This window comes from Notamacropus eugenii, chromosome 4 (genome assembly GCF_028372415.1).
Source record: "Notamacropus eugenii isolate mMacEug1 chromosome 4, mMacEug1.pri_v2, whole genome shotgun sequence".
NCBI classification, from domain to species: domain Eukaryota; kingdom Metazoa; phylum Chordata; class Mammalia; order Diprotodontia; family Macropodidae; genus Notamacropus; species Notamacropus eugenii.
The window spans coordinates 305,449,591-305,471,895 of NC_092875.1; the positions used below are offsets into that span (position 1 = coordinate 305,449,591).

Consider the following 22,305-nt stretch of genomic DNA (forward strand, 5'->3'; position numbering starts at 1 on the left):
GTAAAACAGACATAACAGCATTTATTTCAGAGTGCTCAAATGAGATAAAATGTACAATACTATGTAAATACTAGCTATTATACACAGATATCTTAGGTATTTTAAAAAGTATTTTGGACAGTACCATATAAATAATAACAATATTTTTCTGACTTTTATCTCAAACTTTAAAGTGCTTCAAAAATGAATTATTTACACATGTCCAGAGAAAATGATTCTATGTTACATACACCATACCTAAACTCCCTGAAGGTAGAAGGATGTTTTAAACCTAATGTTAGTTAGGCATGACCTATTTTTGGGAGCAAAGATTTTTTATTAATTTCAAGAGGAATAAGCAGTAGAACAAAATCAACTGTAGAGAAACAGTTATCTAATAGAAGAATACTATTCTATTATTCCCATTCCCCCAAGGTCTTATTTTCTATCATAGCTACTAGCTATTATAAAGAACAAATTCACTAAACTACTTCAGAAAAAACGGAAGGCTTTAACATATTATTTCTAAATAAAGATATCGTTCATTATAAAAAACTAATTTTATCCATGCACAGAGGAATAACAAGAAAGTTACTTGGAGTTTATCATAAGTTAGTTTCAATTAGTATTAGTTTCAATAATACTAGAGTTAAGTTTAACTCAATTGTGGGATTTTTAAAAAGTTATATATGACTGACATATAGAAATGATATTTGGGATGTTTTTCTCAAAAGGAGATGATATTCAAGGAGCTTAATGCTTTTTAACGATACCTTGATGGCTTGATTGCAGAAACATATAGGACCATAGTCAGTAGGGATGGTTGGATCAAGTGAAGGTTTTAAAGACTGCAGAAACATGAGTGTGTTTGTATATAGCAGGCAAATGGCCAGTAGACAAAGGAGACACTGAAGATCAGGGAGAGAATAGGATGATTATAAGAGCAATTTGCTAGAGAAGATAGGAAAGAATGGGTCAAAGAGGCCTGCTGAAGGGGTTTGCTTTGGCAAAGGTATGGCTACCACTACGTGAGAGGTGGGTAGAAAAGGAGAAGATGGGGGCACACATCTGAGTGATGTGAAATGAAGAAAAGGGAAGAAGGTACTCTCAGAAAATGGTGTTGGTCTAGGCCAGAGAAGACTGCCTTTTTTTCAGACACTGGAGTGAAGAAGAGAGAGAAAAGGGAATATGTCAAGGAATTCTGAAATGTAAAGAAAGGGGAAAGAGGTACTTTATGGCCAATGATCTCAATTTTTTAAGTATGGGACAAGATCCTCAGTTGAGAGAATAAAGTAGTGTGAGAACCTTGGGGAGAGAAATTTTGAGCTGTCACTATGGGGAGTACATTAGAGAATCAATTAATCAATACTTAAGTTGAGGGTCTGAATGATAATTCCACCTCTATGTCTCTGGTTTTAGTTTTACCTTTTAGCTAATAGATGATAAAGGGATAAGAAGAAAATTTTAAATCCTAGGACGTTCTTTAGGGATTTGGAAAATATAACATATGCTGGTATAAATATATACTAACACAATGACAAGTATACATAGTGGTCACTCAAATCTTTTTGAATGGTAAATTGATTTTTAAAAATAGTATGCTTCTCCCTCCATTGTGAAATCTTAAAAGTACTTAAAAGTTTCTTCATGCTCCTCCCTTGCCCCTTCTTATATACACTCTCCTTAAAGTTGATATATATAAGAGCATGGACTAGTGGTGCTCCAGAGTAGAGTAGTTCTTAACTTCTGCATCACTGACCTCATGAACCTGTTTGGCAGTCTGGTGAAACCTACAGATCCTTTCTCAGAACAATGTTTTTAAATACGCAAAATAAAACACACGGGATTTAAAAAGAAACCAATTATGCTGAAATGCAATCACAATTTTTATTTTTAAAGTCCATGGGCTCAATGTTAATAATCCTAGTTACAGGATCCTTTCTAACATTTTCTTTATAGAATTTTTTAACTTATAATTATACAAAATATATCAAAAAGATATAATTAACAATGCTGGCTCAATCCCTTAGAGTTGTTACTCATTAAGGATGTGCCTAGATTCACAAACTTTTCTACTGTGATATAAGAAAACTTGTAATTTAATGAGAAAAAGACCAAACAAAACCCAAAAAAACTAAACCTTGCTGTGGGCCAAGAAACTGGTGGAAGTAAAGGACTGAGTGAACATGCCCACACTCCCACAATCCCAGTGGAGAATGCTGGAAGCTAGGAAGCTTTGGTTACAGATCTGAGGCAACTGGGGGTAACTTTGTTTCTGGGTGAGATGACCTGAGACAGGACTGAGCTGGGACAGGAAAAAATACGAAGGCAGTTCTTGACACTTAGAAGGGAGTCAGGCTAAAGGAATCTCTTTGCCAGCATCTTTTATTTGTTTTTATCTTCCTGAGCTTCTTTGTAGCTACCTAGAGAGCTGCCTCTACCTGTGGGTGCTGGAACAGATTTTAGTAAAAGGGCTTTTTTGTTAGACCCTGCTGCTCCAAGTAATCTATTGTACCTAATTTGGAATAGCAACCTGGGACTTCCACCAATTAAGCGTAGTCCATTTCAAACACATAAAACACTGAGAAAAGAGCTGCATTTACAATTAGGTGAGTGACCATTTAGATGTGCCACTTATCCAGATACTTTGTTATTACTAAATCTGCTCTGAGAATTCAGCTGTTGTTTAAAGATATGTGTCACTGAGACAGACGTCAGTTAAAGTAACTTGAGTCATGCTAGGGACAAGTTGAATTTATAATGAGATATACCATCATTGACTTTCCTAAAATTGGGTATTCTTGCTGTGAACAATGTTCATTATTTTGGCTATAAAAGTGAAGGAAAATTTAGCATATAAAAGAGGATTTAAGTACAGTTCTGACATTTTTTTATGTGCTACGCATTTTCTCCTTTTGTAAGACCCAATCTTAATTATGGTGGCTAGAGTCTATTAACCTGCAGGGTAGGCGACCTTACTTTCTCAAGGAGTTCAGCACCTGGCTCACCATATCTTCCTCTTCTCCAAACTTCTCACCTTACACTAGGAGACTAATATCCACACAGACACTCCTCCAAACTCCCAGTTCCTCCATCTTCTTAAATCCAATTTCCTATACAGCACTCTCCCTGATTCACACAAATATGGTCCAACACTCAGTTTCACCACTACTAACAAGTGTTCCACTTCCCTAATTAGAAATTTAGGCTGCTTTATCTGAACACAATTTCATATGATTCCATTTCTCCCTGTGTGTCTCACTTCTAAACCTATTCTTTGCTCTCACTGAAAAATCAAATCCCTTTCCCTTCTCCTCAGTACTTTCTCAGGCCATAACTCTAATTCTGAATTCATTTTTTGATGAATTAACCTTAACACAACCTTAACATAATTTAAAGCTACCTCTCCCTCTTACTTTTTAATCTTTGCCCCTATGTTCTATCATCTCTTACTAAACCTCAGCCTTTCATTATTCCAATCACCTGATTCCTCTATTCCTAAGCACAACCTGAACACAACTGGAGGAAGTCTCACAACTGTACTGATTAGGTTCTTTACAAAATTATGTTATCTAACTTCAACTCTACCCACATTGCAGCAAGGCAGTCTTTACATTGGTACCTAATCCCTAATTGGTACCCTAATCACTCCCCACAAAAGCTATTCCAAGTTTCTCTTTTCTCCTTAAATATCCCACACTTCCCTGTCCACCCACTCCCCAGCTTGAGGACCCTGCCTCCCATCTTACTGAAAAACAAAAACAAAACCAAGGCCACTTGCCTTGAACCCTTCTTTCCCCATTCTCTTTATCTCAGTAGCCTTTCACCTCATTCCCCTTAGTCTCTGATAATCTCCATGTCATGTTCAACCCCCTCTATATGTGCAATTGTACTCCTTGCCTTTTTATCTTCTCCAGGAGAGTCCACCCTCAATAATCATCCTACTTGCTCAAAGTCTTCAACTTCTCCCTACCATATTAAAATATGTCCAAGTCTCCCTTCACCTTACAAAATAAACCAAAACAACTCTCAAACTTTCACTGGACTCATTCTTCCCCCCAATCATATATTCTCCCTTCCCTTTTAAACCATAATCCTAGAAAAAAGCTATCTATGCTCACTGCTTTCACTTCTCCTTCATTAACTTCTCAAACCCAGTTTCTGCCCTCATCATTCAACTGAAACTGCTCTCTCCCCAAAGTTACCAAATCTGATGTTCTTTTCTCAGTCCTCACCTCATCTGTAACCTCTCTGTTGAATCTGACACTTTTGACCACCCTGTCTCCTGGATACTCTTACCTTTCTGGGTTGTTATAATACCACTCCTCTAATTTTCCTACTACTTGTCTAGCCTCTCCTGTCTCTTTTGTTGGTTCATTATCCAAGTCACACCCACTCCTAAGTATGGGTGCTATCCTATGCCCTACACTCTTTTCCCAATACTCTCAATACACTGATCTAAATACTCTTGAACTTCAATCTCATGTCATCCACTTGTTACTGGACATTTCAAACTTCAATGTCCTGAAAAGATCTTAAACTCAATGTATACAAAATTAAATCCATGATCTTTTTCTCCTTTGCTAAAACCCTTGCCTCTGCAAAGCCTCCCATCATCTTTCCACTCTCCCAGGTTTGTAACCTTGATCTCCTGGACTCCTCACTGCCCCTCACCTTCAAATTCAATCAGCTGCCAAATCTTAACATGTCTATATTCACAATATCTCTCATGTCCAACCTCTCTCCACTAAATCATCTTGATTTAGGCTCTCATCATGTCTCCATTACATTATTTCAACAGCCCCCAACTGGTCTCCTTGACTTAAGTCTCTTACAATTAAAATCCATCCTACATAGTGATGCAAAAGTAATTTTCCTTCAGTATAGATTCGACCACGTGACTCTCCTACGCAATCAACTCTAGCAACACACTACTGCTTCTAGAAAACATAAGCTCCTTTAATTTTTAAAGCCTTTTACAACCTGCACGTGACCTATCTTTCCAGCCTCATTGTATATAACTCCCAGTCCGGTACTCTGTGATTCAAATAAACAGGTCTTTTCTGTTGTTCAATTATGAGCCTTCGTACTTTTGCACTGGCCATCTCTTCCCATACTTGAAATGTACTCGGTTCTTATCTCCACCTCGAATAATGTCTTTTTTTCCCTTAAGGAGATCGACCATGTTCTGCATGAAGCTTTTACTGATTCTTCCAACCATCCCATTCCAAATTATCTCATATTTAACTTTTTATATTTATCCATTTTGTACTGATGCTGCTTATCTTTAGAGCTGCACTTGTCTTGTTCATTAAAATGTAAGTTCCTTGAGGGTAGGGAATAGTTTTATTCTTGGGGCTTGTATCCCCAAAGCCTAGCAGTGTTTGGTATATTGTATGTGCTTTAAAAAAATCTGATCAACTACAGCATTCATTTTCTACTTAGAATTACATAATTTTAAGAGACCTAAGGGATCTAACCTGCCTTACTCAAATAAAAATTCTATCCATAGTATTCCCAACATATAGTCATCCAGTCTGTCCATGAAAACATTCAGTGACAGGGAATTAATTGGGCATACTAAACTGGATGCAGTACACAAAATATGATCAGGATAGAGGGACTACCCTCCTATGCTCCTAATACTCAACTTCTATTACCATACCTTAATGTCCAGTTTGCCCTTTGGAGAACAAATGACACTTTGTATTTATTATACAGCTGTTTCATTAAATTTGTAGGCTATTAGAACTCCTACATATTTTTTTGCATAAGGTTCAGTTTAGCCACGTCTCCCCTCACCTTATATTTGTAAGTTAATTTTTTGAACTTAAGTGTAACACTTTTACACACTTGAATAAATCCGTAATTATTAATATGAACGTTCTTTCAAAGAAATAGAATTATGAACTGAACAGCAAATATTTTCTGTGGAAAACTACCACTACAATAAAACATGAAAAATCGCAATATTTGAGCTTCTTGGCACAAATTTTTCAAGGTACAATAGAGGACAATAGGAACAATAGAGTTATTGTACTTGCTTTTTTCAATGTGACATATAATAGAGAACTTACCCTGCTTTCTTCAAGGCTATCAAATGGACCTGGTGGATCATCCAGACAAAGAAATTCTCTCACTGCAAGGCTTTACAAAGAAAAAGTAAAACCAATCAGATGGAGTATACCAAAACTTATACAAGACAGAAAAAATGGACCTTATAGCAAACATTATTTTATATATGTACTCACACGTACATACACACACTCAATATATTATGACATATCATTTGTTTGTTTATTCCAGGAAGCAGGGAGAGGTTACATGACTTGCCCAGAAAAACAGCCAGTATATGTCAAGAGCTAGGTTTGAACCTAGTTATACTGATTCTGAGGTTGACTCTATCCATTAGGACATGATGCAGTTATCATCCCTCAACAGTCCTCCATGTGCCCCATACCTTCATTCTCCAACTTCCTGCTCTCTCCACTTTTGTACCAGGCATTGCTCAGTTATAACCTAAAAGTTACTGAGGCTTCCACAGTAGCACCCATGCAAGTGCCATTGGAAAATTTCTCACCCTCATTTCTCAGAATACCTCTGCCTATAGTAGGTTTCTTTTAGAAGGTAGACTCTGGCTCCTGGGAAGTTCCCCTTTTTTAATTTAGGGCTGTATAGAGTGAGATGGACACCAATGAGCATGGACAGATTGTAATATACATTATCTTTCTCCCTAAACCCACCCCTATTCTAGATATCTATTTTTCTGATAAGGGTAACACAATGCTTTTAGTTACTCAGGTTCCCAATGTTGGTGTAACCTTTGATAACTCTCTCTTGCACATTCTATACATCTAATCACAGTAGTTGCAAAATCCTGTAATTCATTCTCTACATATCTCTTGCCTCTGTCACCTTCTCTTTACTGACACAGTCAGCCACCTAGTTTAGGATGTAGTTAGCTCTTATCTGCACAACTATAATAGCCTTCTAACTGATCTCCATGCCTCAATATCTCCTCATTCCAATCTATCCCCCACATAGATCTGAGACTGTGTTACTCACCTACTCAATAAACCCCAGCTGTTCTTACTGACTCTAGGATTAAAGTATTACTTAATTTTTATCTTTTAGAATTATTTTTGTGTATGTTTTATAATTATTAGCACATAGCACATTTACATAATTTATAAATATATATTTAGTGGGAATACATGCTTAAAATTGCTTTTTTTTTCCTAATGGGATACTGTGATCAAAAATATTTGGTGACCACTGCCCTACATAATTGTCAAATTTCCTAACTTGCAGAAAAGTTGCTGATCATCACTGGCAGAAAAGTTTCCTACACCAAAAAATCACAGCTCCAGTTTTAAAAATGGCTCAAATAGGATCAAAGAATTATGTAAAATCAAATATTTTCCCTTTTATTATATTATTTAGAACTGTCTTATTTTCATTTTTGATTAATAGTCAATTAGAAAATGGGTCTTAACTGTTCAATAGTAAGTTTTTATTCCAAGAATCCAGAAGAATAGTTAATGATCAATTTTAAAGAAGTTTAAATCCATTAGTACTGTTATTTTAAAAGGAATACTGCAGTTGATACTTTAATAGGTAGGAGCTATACCTTTGGCAAGTCACATTATCATTTGTCTCATTTCCTCATTTCTAAGATGGAAATAATATTCATAATGGCTACCTCACACAGCTGGTGAGGCACTAGTGGTCATACATGTAAAGGTAATATATGTTTTCCTACAGGATAGTAGACTATAGATGACAGCAAACATTCAAAACTTCAAAAGTTACATAGATCCCCCACCTTACTGATTCCCTGTATTAATGCAGATAATACCACACCCATGATCTCTGAAGGCAAGGATTACTTCATTTTTTTTTTTTTTTTGGTAATCCCAGTGCCTGGCACAGAGTAGCCATTTATAAATGTTTATTGATAGACTGTGTGACTCCTGTCCATGTTCTTACATAGATCCTCAACAAAAGATTTACCCAATATGCTGAAGGCCTCTCTTTAGGTCTATCATTTTTATCAATTAATGATGTAATAGACGTAGCAGAAATGAAAATAAGACTATTACAAGCAGCGTATGTAGCACTTTAAAGGCATAACTAACTCATTTGTTGAGCAGAGAGGCACTGAGGTTGAGAAAAAACAATGGCCTCAGAGAAAAATTTTGGTTTTTCTCCCTCAGCAGAGGAAAACCTAGGAAATCTTGGTTGTTTTACTTTTTTCCTCTCTGCTGAATTTAATAGTGCGATTCTGAACTAGAATGGGATAACTTGGAAAACAGTGGATTTCCACTCATTGGAAGTCTTCTAGCAGAGGCTGAATAACCCTTTATTGGTTATCAATCACTCAACAAATATTACTAAGGACCTCTTTGTGTGCACTGTGTTGACACTAGGGATATAAACAGAAAGTGAGAGCTACCCTGTCCTCAGGAAGTAAACATTTTATTGGAGTAATAGAACCTGTTCACAGAAAAGTGATATGATATATACAAAAATTAGAAGGAGTAGAAAGCACTAACAACTATGCAAATAAATTAAGATTTCATACAGGTGGCACTTAAAACTGAGCTCTGAAGGGAACTAGAGTTTTAAGAGGCAAAGATAAGGAGGAAAAGCATTTCAGGTACAGTGAAAGGTCTCTGCAAAGGGAGTCCTTTGTAAGGAGAAAAGCAAGAAGGCCAGTTTGGCTGGAGTGTAGTATGTGTGAGGACAAGCGATGTGTAATCATTCTGGAAAACAGGATGAATTAAATTGTAAAAGACTTTAAAGGGCAAAAAAGAGGAATTTTACTTTATCCTAGAGGCAATGGGGAACAACTGAAGTTTCTTGAGGTGAGTGATATACCTTATAAATGAGTACAGAATGAGTACCTGTGTGGTCCATCTCTTTTTACAGCGATTCCAGAAAGACTTTAAAGACTTGCTTTTACTTGTAATTTATTCCTTTTATTTTAAAATTGCTTTCCTAGTAAAAAAGAAGGGTTCTGAACTTCCTGCAGATTAAGAAGGGTGATGCTGAGGTTCACAATCTACTTGCATCACAGTAATGCCCCAAATGGGGAAATCAGGAATTGCTGATGTTATTTGGTAATTCAAGTACTTTCTGACTCTCCTCTAGAGAACTATTAGGGAAATAGGTTTCCCTTTCCCTAACTTTAATAGTGTTCCCTCTACTTAAATACTGGGATCCATTCCCAATTGTGGTGTAACCTGAGCTCTAACTGATGGGGGCAAATAAGATTTGTTGTTTGTTACCAAACCAATGAGCAAAAAAATTGTATTGTATAACATTATTCTAAGCTCCTAGTTGCTTCTGTATTCTTATGTGACAATTGTGGTCAGCCATTTTATGTCTACCATAGATATTTTTCCCAGTTCTTTCAGGGTACTACCACTATTCTTATTACTCAGGACTAATATCCGCTTTCCTTTAGGTCTTGTATCACATAACCAAATTCTATCCATTTCTTTTTTTCAAATCTCTCTCCTTGACATTCTAACACCAATCTAGCCAAACTCTCATAACTCGATATTTTTGGGACATAGAAGGATTCAGACCAATGATTTTATTAATGTAGAAAATTTCTCTATAAAGGCCTCCTGTGACACTATGCTAGCACTCCATCTCTGCTCCTATGACTCAAATGGTCTTCCTCTTCATTTTCACCTCTTGGAATCTCTAGTTATCTTAAAGACTTGGTTCAAGCACTACCTGCATCAAACTGTTCTTGGTCCCCACAGATGTTAGTACCTTCTTCTCCAAGTCTACCTTGAGTTTCTTTTGCATGTATCTTGTCCATACTTATAAAAACATGTTGTCTTCCATGTTAGATTATAAGTTCCTTGAGGACTGGGACTATTTTCACATTTTTCTTTGTATCCTCGGAAGTTATCACAGTACCTGGTACATTGTAAATACTTAATACATTTTAACATTGATTAGAAGCTAAGAAATTGCATATAAATCTTTTCATTTCTAAATCCTAACTATTGCAATGTTATTTTCCATTTTTATAATTATTAACTGTACCTCAAGAACTTTACCTATAGTACTTGGCTTGCAGCAACATTAAATATGATTAACTTTACTGAAACTCCCAGAGAAAATAAAAGAAACTATGTTCTTGGTACGTGCCTTACTTTTACAGTTTGCGTTATCTATTATACTTTCAACTAAGTCCCTTTCATTTAGAATTTTTATTAAAATATTGAAGGCAAAGTCTGTACAGACAATAGTAATCCTTCAAGTTTCCATTCAGAATTTGCATGTCAAAAATATGCTATATAGTTTAATCAACGAACTAGAACATTGTATTTTTTGCTCTATTTTCTGGTGTTCATAAGGAAAATACTAAATAAATTCATTCCCTGAAAGAAGGAAGCAATTCCTTATAACTGACACAAAAAGTGATTACACTTGGCTACTGGAATTCTACACTATTTTTTTTAATCTTTAAAAATTTCTTGATTTAGCTTTTGAGGTATTTCTGAATATTACAATATTTTTAATAAATTTATTTCTTTAAGAATTTACATACCAGTTAGCAATGTCTTTGTGAGCTACTAAATTCTGTAGGAATGCCTGAAGTCCCAACTGTCTATCTTCTAAGAAATCTGCATTGTAATTATCCTTGAACCACCGTTTTGGTGGAAGAGCCAGTCGAAAGCCTGGAAACATTTCTTTTAACTGGAAAAAAAAAAGATTATAATCCAGAAAAAAAGTTATAAAAGATTCAATATAACTTTAAAAAGTCAGCAATAAATGAGGAATAATCCATGACAGATTACAAAACATGCTCAAATACAAAACAAAAAATTATAAAGTCCTTTGTTATTCCTAGATAATAAAACAGTCATAATGTAATTAACAGTTTAAGCTAGAAAGAACATTATAGCAAAAATTTTTGGAGGAAAATGAAAAAAAAAGTGAGAACATAAAGATCTGAATATATAATGTAAGAAATTTTTATAAGTAGCATGATATATTGGAAAGAGTACTGGTTCTGGAGTCAGAGAACATGGGAATTCAAATCTCACCCCTGATGATATATGAAATTGGAAAAATCACTTAGGCTCCCCAGGCCTTGATTTCCTCATCTGTAAAATGAGAGGATGGACTAGATGGCCTCTATGATATCTTCCAGTTTTCAATCTATGAACTCCTGAAAAAAGGCTGAATTTTGTCTATTAGATGTATGTCACTTATCATGTCATTTTCTGTCAATACTCTGATACTCAGCATATTACCAAATTTTCTTTCTAAACAGACTTCTATTTTCATCACATATGCTGAGCAAATGTGTGAGGAATGCACACATTCACACAAGCTCACATAATAAATTATAAAACTATAGTCACAAAATAATGGAAGGAATAAGGATTAGTTTCATTTACCTCAGTGCTAAAAAATTTAAATATGCTGATATTTTAGATTAAGCATGTAATTCATAACTTCCTCCCCTTTAACTTCTTTATTTTGACCTCCTGCTCCTCTGTATTTAAAAGTCTGTGTTACTCTACCCTATCCTGTTTTGTTTTTTAAATTTCATTTGGTGTCTCTTATGCTTATATATTGCTTCTGCAACATAAGGAAAGTTTTCTGGAGCTAAGAGCCAGGTCTTACATTATGTTCTTCATCTTTTAAAGGGGGTAGCACAGGGTTGGGTATACGAACTAAGAAAAACTTTCGATTAATTTTTTAAACAGATGAACAAAAATAGGTTCTGACCCTTTGACCTGTGGCCAGCAGAACCAAACAGAATTCTCCAATCTTGTTATGAGTTACATGGAGCTCTTTAAAGTCTCTAGCAGACAAAATGATGATATAACACAATAATACGTAGTTGAAAAATTCTTTATTATTTATCTAGCTGGTAACAGGAATGTTGTGTGTCTGTGGTAGGGAAGCAAGTGGTGTTTACTGTTTTAAGTATACTATTATCTTTCTTCAAATAGCTTTAAAATTATTTTGAAACCTGAATTTGCTTAGGATTAAAGGTACTCTGACAGTAAAGATTAACTTAGCTGGATAGAGATAAAGGGCTAAACACTTAATCCTGGGTAAGCCAGGGAAAGGAAACGGGCAATAAATATGAAAAGATTAAAACAGCTTTCATCTGGGCCTGTTTTATCAAGTTATGACTCAATAAAATTATTATAACTACATAAGAAAGCTCAGGATTAAAATTTCAATTCCATATTAGATTTCTGGTAATGACACAAATTATTTTATTCCTCCTCAAATAAAAAACCCTCAACAGGACAAAATTCTAGCTCTACAACTTTCTTTTAAATGCTCTTGAAACTCAGAAATGTAATGAAATTTCACATAGAACAGATGTTGTTTCACCAGAAACACTAAACATTTCCTTTAGGACACATCTTATTTATTTTAATGCCAATGTTAACATACATCCAGAAAGGAATGTTAAGAAAAGACTTCGTCTAAGTCAGAACGTTTCAGGTGCTCTAAAATAATCTGGTATTCAAAATTATATCTCTTAGATTTTTGAAGGAGACAGAAGTATTCATTGAAATAAGAAATAGTCAATGATAAAGATTTTCCTGGTAGCTAAAACACAACAGCCAGTTGTTCTAAGTGACCTAGAAGTTTGGTTGATATGTATTTTTCTCATCTTAAAAGACAACTTGCAAGTATAATTTTAAGTGTATAAGAGAATGCGTGAAGAGGACTGGATTAGGAAAAAATGTTTCTGACCAAACATATATATATCAGTGTATATGAACTAAGGCATTAAAGGCTGTTCTCAGCTGCTAAAGCTCTACAAGATTCCAACTGGAGAGAAAAATTTTCAGGATTATAGTCTAACCTGCACAGTTTTCATATAACAGAGAAAAAAGCCAGTTATCGTTAAAATTGACCTTATCTTGTGGAACATAATGAAAAGTAAAAATACTATATATTTTATTATAAACACAAATAGGAGCTTCTGCATCATTTAACTGCAGCCAACATTTGCTTTCCATGGCAAAGGGTTCACTTGGATTTATTAAAAAAAGAAATGTAAAAGAAAACTAAAGATTGCAAGACAATTCACATTAAAAGTTAAAAGAGAGTTTCAGGAGACACGGCAGATCAAATTACTTACTTTGTCATTCAGCCTAGAAAAATCTGTATACCTTCTGAAAACTACCCAGCTTTCTTCTGGGCTTCTTCTTATGAGCACTTTATATACCTGTATATAAAATAGTATGAAAAATATGAAATTTCCAAGTGCAAATTTAGTGAAAGGATATATTTCAAAAGTATCAAACATTAAGGCTAAGGTTTAGTTGTCAAAATTAATGGAAAATTTTGGCATATAACACTGAGGAACCAATGTAAGTACTAGTCCCAGGTCTGAAACTATGTATCTTCAAGAAAAATCACTAGTTTTCATATCTATATAAAGCACTGGAGCCTACAGCCTACTACCTCTAAAACTGTTTGATACTATGAATGCATTATTTATGTCAGTCACTAATTAACTGCTTCAATGTTGCCTATAAATTAATAAAGGACTAAAAAATGAAAAGAAAAATCTAAAATCAATTTAGCCCAAAATTGTTAATAATGAACTTTTTAGCTATGTGAGTATTATTTTAGGGCAACATTACTTATAATTAATAACAAAAAACTAGGGTTACTTCAAGTAGCTATAAAAGAAATAATACGATTCTAAAACTTTCCAAACACACACATTTTTTTTAAAATTTCAATTTCAGGAACTACTTGTATTTAAGATAAAACTTTCTTTAAACAAAAAAAAGTAGATGGCTTTTAAAAAATAAGTAGAGTGTTTCTGAAAGCTCTGTCCCCTAAATCTGTTGTCAAACACAGAATCCTTTATTTCTAGCTAGTAATCCAGAGTCATCTTACAATGACCCTTCCATTATGGAGTCTTTTTCTTTTAAAAGACAGATTTTTATTGCTACTTTTAGTTTGTACATCACCTAGATTTTCCCCTGTATACTAATGCATTGTAAGCTATACCCTGGATCCTCTTCCCTCTCTAATATTTTTTAAAGGAAAAAGAGAAATTATAGAAAAAAATGAGCAAAACTAATCAATACATCAAAAAAATATTGAAATCATAAGCAATGTTCAACACCTATGGACCTCCCATCTCTGCAAAGAAGCGGAGAGAGGTGTCTTTTTACATCTCTCTTCTTTGGAGTTACATTTATTCCTTATAATTCTGCAACATTCATTTTACTGTGGTTGTCTGTTTATATTATTTTCATTAATGCAAATGGCAAATATACTGTTTTGTATGTATTATTTTCTTGGCTCTGCTTCATTTTTTATCAGTTCATATAGGTGTTTTTATGATTCTGTTTTCAGTATATTTAGCTTAGCCATTACCCAATTAGTGTGGATCTACTCTAATTTCTTTGCTACCACAAAAAATGCTGCTATAAATATTTTGGCTTAATATGGAGCCTTTTCCCAACTGTCTCCTTATGGCATATGCCTAGCAGGAGAATTTCTGGATCAAAGGGCTGGGAACACCCCTAAAGTACTGTCCAAACCAGATTAAGATGCAATTAATTAACAAAATTAACAAAAATACAATAAAACATATAGAACATTACATTCTAAAACCGAGTCAATACGTGGCCTGCAGGGATCCTTACTTACAGGATCAATGGCTTCCATTTCTATTTTTTGACACCACTGGTACAGTTTTGTCACTTCGTGTAATTCCATATTCCTTTTCAGAAGGCTGTGGTAAATCACAGCTCCACTGACAATGCATTAGTATGCCTGTCTTACTACAACCCTTCCAACACCGACTATTCCCCATATTTTGTCATGGAAGCCTTTCTTCTGGGCTACTCAACTTCTCTACCATAAGGTAGAAAAAGGAAGAAAAGTGAGAACACTCAGTCAGTTCATCTACTTAAGCAACACAGACCAAAATATTTGGACTTTGGAACCTTTGGATCTCTACAAACTCTGAACTACAGTTAAACCAGGAGCCAGGAAATGAGGATTCTAGTTCTACATCTCCTTTGTATTATTTAACATTAAAAACAAACAAAAAACACATGAAATAGATGAGGTTCTTAACAGAGTCTAGGTGACTTACATATGGTCACAGAGTATCAAAGGTGGGACTGATGTTATCAGACTATCAGTCTATGGCTCTTTCTACTATACCACACTACCTCTCTAAATCTGTGACTATCCCGTCAACTGAACTATGAGTTCCTTGGGAACAGGAACCAGGTATTAAAATTTTTCAATTTGTAGGGCTACTACCACAGTACAGCAATGCTGTGAACTATGGATGTTCAAAATATGTTCACTAATTAAAAACCCAATTGAAAGCATTTCTTAAAAAGGTAAGTGTTTGCCTGTAGTGATTTATGTGTTTTCATTTCTTTTTGCATCTTAAGAGTGTAGCACTACTCTAATAGGATCTTCAGATTTCAAGCACTCAAATTTTTTTTGAGCAGCAAGACAACCAATCAATAGTTGGACTTTAATCCTTACCAACTAAATATTATTTATGTTTCTCAAAGCTATTTCAAGCTTTTAAATCAGCTACTACAGTTTAATATTAATTCTTTGTAGTAATAGGTGTCAAAAAATTTCTACTTTTAATTTTTCCTTGTTTTTTCCCTTTCCTGGATAATGTCCTTTTCAATTACTTATTCTTATATCTAACGCCAAGCTTTCTTGTTATATCAGGCTCAACTCTACCCTTACAAATTAGTGGTGATTTGTACTATCTCTTTAAAATGGTTTTTATGAAAAGTTTGGATTCTTTCCAAGTACTGTCAAGTGTAGGCTTGAGAGAAAAGGCTACAACAGCTACATGTAGCATGCTTAACACAGTGAGTTATATCAGGATTTCTTAACCTTTTATTGTGTTGTGGACACCTTTAGTGGTGTGCATACAATAGAATACAAAGGAAATCAATTATTTTGAAATGCAGCTAGTAAAGTATTACAAAAATCAAGTTCACAGACCTCAGGTAAAAAACTAACTTAGATAATGCCAGCAGTAAGGTGAGTTCTAGGGCAGATGTCCAATGTCTACTGGCACAAGGGAGAGTCAAAATCAGAAACTGAAATATGAAAGAGAAGCTCCTTCTGGAGACAGCAAAGGAAAAAAGAGGTTAAGGTATGAAACTATGAACTTCATATTTTCCTAATCACAATCTTCATGAGTAAAAATATTAGGATATTATTTTACTAACCATTTCACTTTTACCTATAGCTTACAGAATGATTTCATTTTTATATAAATAAAAATCTAACAAAAGTTCTAATCAGGATCCAAAGTTCTAAGTAGCTTTCTTTTAGTTCCGATAGTGATGGCAGCTGAGTGGTACAAGAGGTGGTAAACAACATTTTTTTAGACTATAAACATTAATATTTTTGAATTAGCTTATAACTGTATGTGAGAATTAAGACTTTTGAAAAATGTTTCCTTTCAGACCAGGAATTCTTAACCCGGGGTTAAGCTCATGGGCATCCGTGAACTTGAATGGAAAAAAAAATCCAACTCTACTTTCCCGAAGCTCTAACTGAAATTTAACATTTCCTTCAATTATGAATTAATGTAGCCAATAGTGACTACTGTGAGAAAGGGTCACAACAGGCTTTCACTAGACTGACAAAGAGGTCCATTACTTGGGAAAAAAAAGTATTTTTTTTCATAGCAAAACAGGATTAAGGTCAATGGAAAGGAAGATTTCATGAATGGCAACCACACATTGCAGCAAATCCATTTTTGACATGCATTTAGCATCCCTAACAGGTTAATACAGGCCTAAATGTCAAACTCTAAATCTATCAGTTATTATCATCAATATATAGTGGGTTAATCATAATTCTTATCCTAACATCATTACTATCAGAACTTACTCAAACTTAATCCTATTCTACTTCATTCATGAATACAATCATTGATACCCATTAAATGACAATGAACCGATTAGATATTTATCTAGGGACATCAAAATTATTCTCAAATGACCAGAAAGAAGAGGTCTGATTACGTAGCAAAAGTCAGAAATAACAGATGGACAGCTTGAGTGCAGCCCTAGTAATCATGAAATACTAAAAAACACAGAAGAAAGCTTCCAATATGTTGGGTAAATACTCTGTAAAGGATTTATGGAAAGATGTGTTACTAGAAAGTAAGGAGAGGTTGTGATTTGTATCAACTGAACAAAGTACCCACACTAGTAAAATTATGGATTTAACACATTCAATGAAACAAGGACAGGCAAAAGAAAACCAACAGTATCAGTTCATATGCCCATGCAGAAGAATACACTCTATACTTACGGAAAAGTCAATAAATGCTTAATTTCCAAAAGCACAGACAGCTTATTATAGCACCATTTCGTAACTCATTTAAAGTATTGGGATAATTATCATCTTGAATCCACACCTGTAAATAGCTTTACAATACTGGCAATAAAATGAGTAGTCAAATGAAAATGGGATTTGGGCCCCTGTTACATTTTTTTCCCTTTTTTCTCTTAAGTATTCTCAATACTTACAGTAAATTTAGCCCTTTCTTCCATCACCTCATAACCCAGTATAGTAGGTGTAGAGGGTCTTTCTTCCCAATTCATAGATTCTGCACTTTGTTCTTCAGTTTCTACTGGCCTAGCAGAATATTCAATGGAAGAGTCTATGCCTGTAAATTTAGTCCTAATAAGGGGGCTACTACAGATAGATGAATTGCTGTCCATTTGATCTGGCATTGCTGTCTTCTTGTAACTATCCACATTAGAGTCTTCTGGTTGGCCTTTGGAAGAATTTGAACTTGTTGAAATACTCCCAAAAGAAGAACTTCTTTGGCTTCTGTCTGTGGTAAAATTTGAAGAATTTCCTATAGGAATAGGCACAGGGACATAAGGAGTTGCCATCCTCTTCAGGAATACTGCAGCAAATCTATCAAATTTGGCATCCAGTTAAACAGAATGTAATATAGATGCCATTGTTTTCTTCTCAAGAATTCAATGTCTAGAAAAGACAGGAAATGCATATCGAAAGATTAATAGGTGAACCCTAATTTGGAAAGATCTGTATTTTCAGAAAAATAACACACAGTGATTATCACAGTCAACTGTCTGATGAAGAGTTTACACCTTGTGAAGCTCCTTCCTGCTTCTCCCGAAGACTTGAGGCTCACGGGGCAGATCTTACTCATACATGGAAAGTCACAATTATTTCATAAGTCAAATCAAGTACAAATAACTTTCCCCTTTTCCACTGCCCTGTGGGTGGCACGTGGTCCTTTTGGGACTCACTGCTCATTCTAGGTGACTGATATTTTTTACCTGACTTAACTTACATAAAAAAACCCCACAGAAGTAAAGCAATATTCCTTTATATTAAATGATAAATTCTTTTCGAGGTGTTTTTTTCCCCCCACTGACTGCTTTATACCCGCTGCTGGGCCTCAATGCATGTTCATGATTATACCATGGCCATTATTTTTCTTTTCTTTCGTGCTGTTTTTATAGGTATCTGCATACTCTCAAACGGGGAGAAAAAGTGAGACTCAAATGTTTACCTTTCAATTTATGGAATCACAATTAAGCAATCATGTGGATAATCACATATACCAAGAGATGGACAGCACACCTTGAACTAGCTGCCTGAAATGAGAAAGGTCAAGGACACTGGAACTTGCAGATCAGTTCAACAAGCATTTATTAGGCGCCTACAGAGACCAGGCACCGTGCAGGCACAATACAGTTCCAGCCTCAGGCGGGGTGGTGGAAGGCTGGTCACAATAGGTGGCACTGACGTAGAGTTTTAAAAGTTGGCAGGAACAGCGGACACGGGTTAACTCCTTCGCTGCCGCCCCGCCCCCGGGAGCTGCTGAATCACCGTGAGCAGCCCAGCGCTCACACGCCAAAGGCAAACAACACTCACACAAACACCGCAGGGAGTCCGACCATCCCCTCCCCGCCTGAGGAAACTGAGGCAGGCGAGTCTGGGAGAGAACGCTGCCCGGGGCGGTGCGGAGGGATGAAGCGGACAAACGCCAGGCCACCGAACGCCGCCGCAAACACAGCAAACCCCGGGCTCTCCGGGCCGGGAAGCCCGGGCTGGGCGGTCAGCCGGGCGGAGGCAGGCGGGGGGGGACCCAGCTCCGACGGGGCAGGAGGACCCGAACCCGGTTCGCAGGGGGCAGGATTCTAGGCAGCGGCACGTGCCCTGCTGACTCAGGCCCCCCACGCGGCTCCCCTGCTCCCTCTCGCGGGGCCGAGCGCGTCGGGGGCGGGGAGGGGGGCTCGCGCACCAACGGCCTAAGTGGAGCGCGGCCGACGCCCGGGGAGTGGGGGGAACAGGTGCCGCGCTCCCGATCCCGCCCCTCCCTCCTTCCCCGCTCCGTACCTCAAAGGGCCGCGCCGCTTCTTGCCCACGGCCGTTAACCGGCCTCCCGGACGGCACTGGCGGGGCCAGAGCTGTGGCCGAGCGGCCTCACGAGACCCTCAGCCTTGCCCCCGGGCCGCTCTCCGTCGGGCGGCCGCAGCCCCAGGCCGGCTGGGCTGGGAGGAATCCCACCCGGGGCTTGGGGCAGCCACTCGCTGCAGTGACGCTACGTTCGAGGGGCGGGTCGTGGCCCGAGGGGAAAACAGCTGGAGCTCAGGCTCTCGTGGGAGGGGCTTAACGTCGAGACCTAACGTTTGTTTTTATGACCAAGAGCCTCCGAGAGGAGAAAATTGCAACTCCCAAATCGCCGTGGTTGGCGACCGGAAGACTACAGTTCCCAAGATGCCCTGTGGCATCGCGGGACTCATGTTTGTGCCCGACTTAGGCTGCTTTCCTCGGGGATGAGCGTGCAGTGACTTCAGTGACCTTGGACTCGCACAAAGCTGCCCCGGCGGAAGACTGGGCTGCTTTGGAAGCAATCCTGAGCTTAAGCGTTAGGCAAGAAGCCTCTTGTGGTGAGGGCTGGGGGAGGCAGGATCAATAAGCCCCGGGGATTGATGGCATCTAAGAAATGAAACTCAAGAGTCAAAGATAACACAGAGGCTTTTCACGTGGGCGACTGGGATGGTGCGTTTAACAAGCATTAAGTCAAGAGGAGCAGGTCGGGAGGGGTCTGATAGCTCTATTTTGGACAGGCTGAGTGTGAGGTGACGTGAGACATAGCCCGTAGTCCATGGTCATTTCAAGCCTTCGCCGTCTCTCTGTCTCTCCCATATGGGCACATAACTGCTGCTTCCTATCAAGTCTGCCCTTCGCTGAAATCTGCAGATGTGGCCCGCTTAAAGCGAAGAATCCCGTCGTCAGCATTTACTAGCTACGTGACTATGGGCCAGTCACCAAACATTTCTTGACCCTGTTTGCTCACCTGTAAAAGGAGTAACATTGTCTGTAGCGTCCTGGGTCAGTGTGTGTCAGGTTGAAGAAGGTGGTGTCTGGGAATGTGAACTTCTGGATGGAGGCCAGAATGACACTAGTGACAGACTCCTGGCCAGGGATGCCGGGCCACTGAAAAGTGAAGACAAGAATGTATTTCCTTGTGGTTTTGGAAAGCTGTTCAGGTTTTCGACCGAGAAGGGAGGAGTGTGGAGAAAATTGCCTCAAGGACGTAGAAAGTCATTACAGTGTAGAAAGAAATTGCAGTAGAAATGCTCACAAATTCACAGGAGACAAAATCCAAGAAAGAAGCCACTCGTAAAATCCACACATTCACAAAATATGACCAAGAGGCAAAGTGAACTTACATTTGAAGACACACATTTAACCTCATGGATGTTACTGAGACTTGGTGTAAGGAGGTACATGGAGGGACTGGATAGCTCTGGAAGGGTCGAAAGGGTCATATTGGACAAAATGGATTGGGTAGAGTTGCACTGTATGTTAAGAAAATAAAGAGTCATAGTAGAAAATCCAGAGAAGGGGTTGAGTGAGGTAAGGAAGCATGGTGATGAGTATTTGAAGATCAACAGAGGGAGAAGCATAGGTAATGTTGGAGTATGTACTACAGATCATCTGAAGAGAAACAGAAAAAAAAACAGCTCACATGTATGATGCAGAAAGATGATATAGTGATAGGGTACTTCATTTGTATTGATGTCAATAAGAACTCGGACCAAAGTAGAGTAAATAATATTTTTTAAAATTATCTTAATGATAATTTCATCCTTCAAAATGTGGGGAGGTCAATTAGGGGAATTTCTATTCTGGATCTGAACCTCACCAACAAGGAGGAACTTATTGGGGCAAAAATCTTAGGGTACTACTTGGGGGAACCTCCTCCTTCCTCACACTTTTCATATAGGTTTAAATATGGCATCTTATGGAACTCCCTGCAACTTGGACTAACCCCAAATTGTACATGGATCCTACTAGTTAAGCCAGATTCAAGACCCCCTCTGAATCTGTACCTACTTAAAACCATAGCTTACAAGTCCTCAACAATGTGTTTACTTTTACTAGTCATCCAGAGGGCACAATTAATTGAGGCACTTGTTTTCTGAATTACTGTCTTCATTTGCCATCTAGACCAGAGACCATGCCTTAGAGTTCTGCCCTAGAACTTCTAGCCTGGGGCTCTGCTCTCCTAATAGATGGTTATCTTTCCTGGTTGGCAATGTCAGGCAAACTCCATTTTTCTTTTTACTCCCCTGGCCTTCTTTTTGATAGATACTTTGTCCCTTCATACTATCTCTCTCTCACTTCTCCCCCACCCTTTGCTCCTCCTCTTTTTTCAGAGCCATGATATGTAAACCCCAAAACTCTACCATTACTCCTAGAAGGAACGTGTTAATCTCCTTCCTTAACAACTCCAAACTCGTTATCCCAATAACCTTCTGAGCTTTTTGGACCAATATCCTTCCATAGTTATCAACAGAGGTTGTGTACCCCAATTACAATGTAAACTTCTTGAGGCAGAGACTGTCTTTGCTTTTGTATTTATATATCTCCAGCATGTAGCATAATGCCTGGCACATAGTAAGCACTTAATAAATGCTTTTTCCATTAATTCACTTAATGAAACAGCATAAGAAGAAGAGTGATAAATGTATCCTTACTATAAACTTGGGGCATAATTCTCCCACAAATTTATAGAACAATAAGAAGAGTAGACCTGCTTGTGAGGGACATAGGTAAAGGGTTACATATGTGAAGGGCTTCGTCTGTGGAAAACATTTGACCAGGGTACTTAGAGATACCACTTATATGCCTACAAAGTAATGGGGATGCTGATATCTTCTGATGATGTCACCATTCTGCTTTTTCTGACCCTTCTCTCCCTGGTCTTGTTGTGGAGTACAGTCTCTGCCATGAATGTAGTCT

The 22,305-nt window shown here is 37.4% G+C and overlaps 1 protein-coding gene across 4 annotated transcripts in view; it reads right to left on the reverse strand.

The window, feature by feature from the left end:
- The window catches only part of SNX16 (sorting nexin 16), a 34,889-nt gene extending 15,367 nt beyond the window's left edge, over nucleotides 1-19,522 (reverse strand). For 3 of the 4 annotated variants that reach the window (XM_072604981.1, XM_072604980.1, XM_072604978.1), the window contains exons 1-5: nucleotides 19,390-19,522; nucleotides 17,538-18,006; nucleotides 13,124-13,210; nucleotides 10,553-10,701; nucleotides 6,057-6,126 (exon numbers count right to left, since the gene is read on the reverse strand). In XM_072604981.1, the coding sequence (XP_072461082.1) occupies nucleotides 6,057-6,126; nucleotides 10,553-10,701; nucleotides 13,124-13,210; nucleotides 17,538-17,909 (678 nt within the window). In that variant the 5' untranslated portion in view covers nucleotides 17,910-18,006; nucleotides 19,390-19,522. Of the gene's footprint in view, nucleotides 1-6,056; nucleotides 6,127-10,552; nucleotides 10,702-13,123; nucleotides 13,211-17,537; nucleotides 18,007-18,559; nucleotides 18,640-19,389 lie in introns of those variants that run through there. The other variant, XM_072604979.1, reaches the window with a different exon arrangement.
- Nucleotides 19,523-22,305: the final 2,783 nt, after the last annotated feature.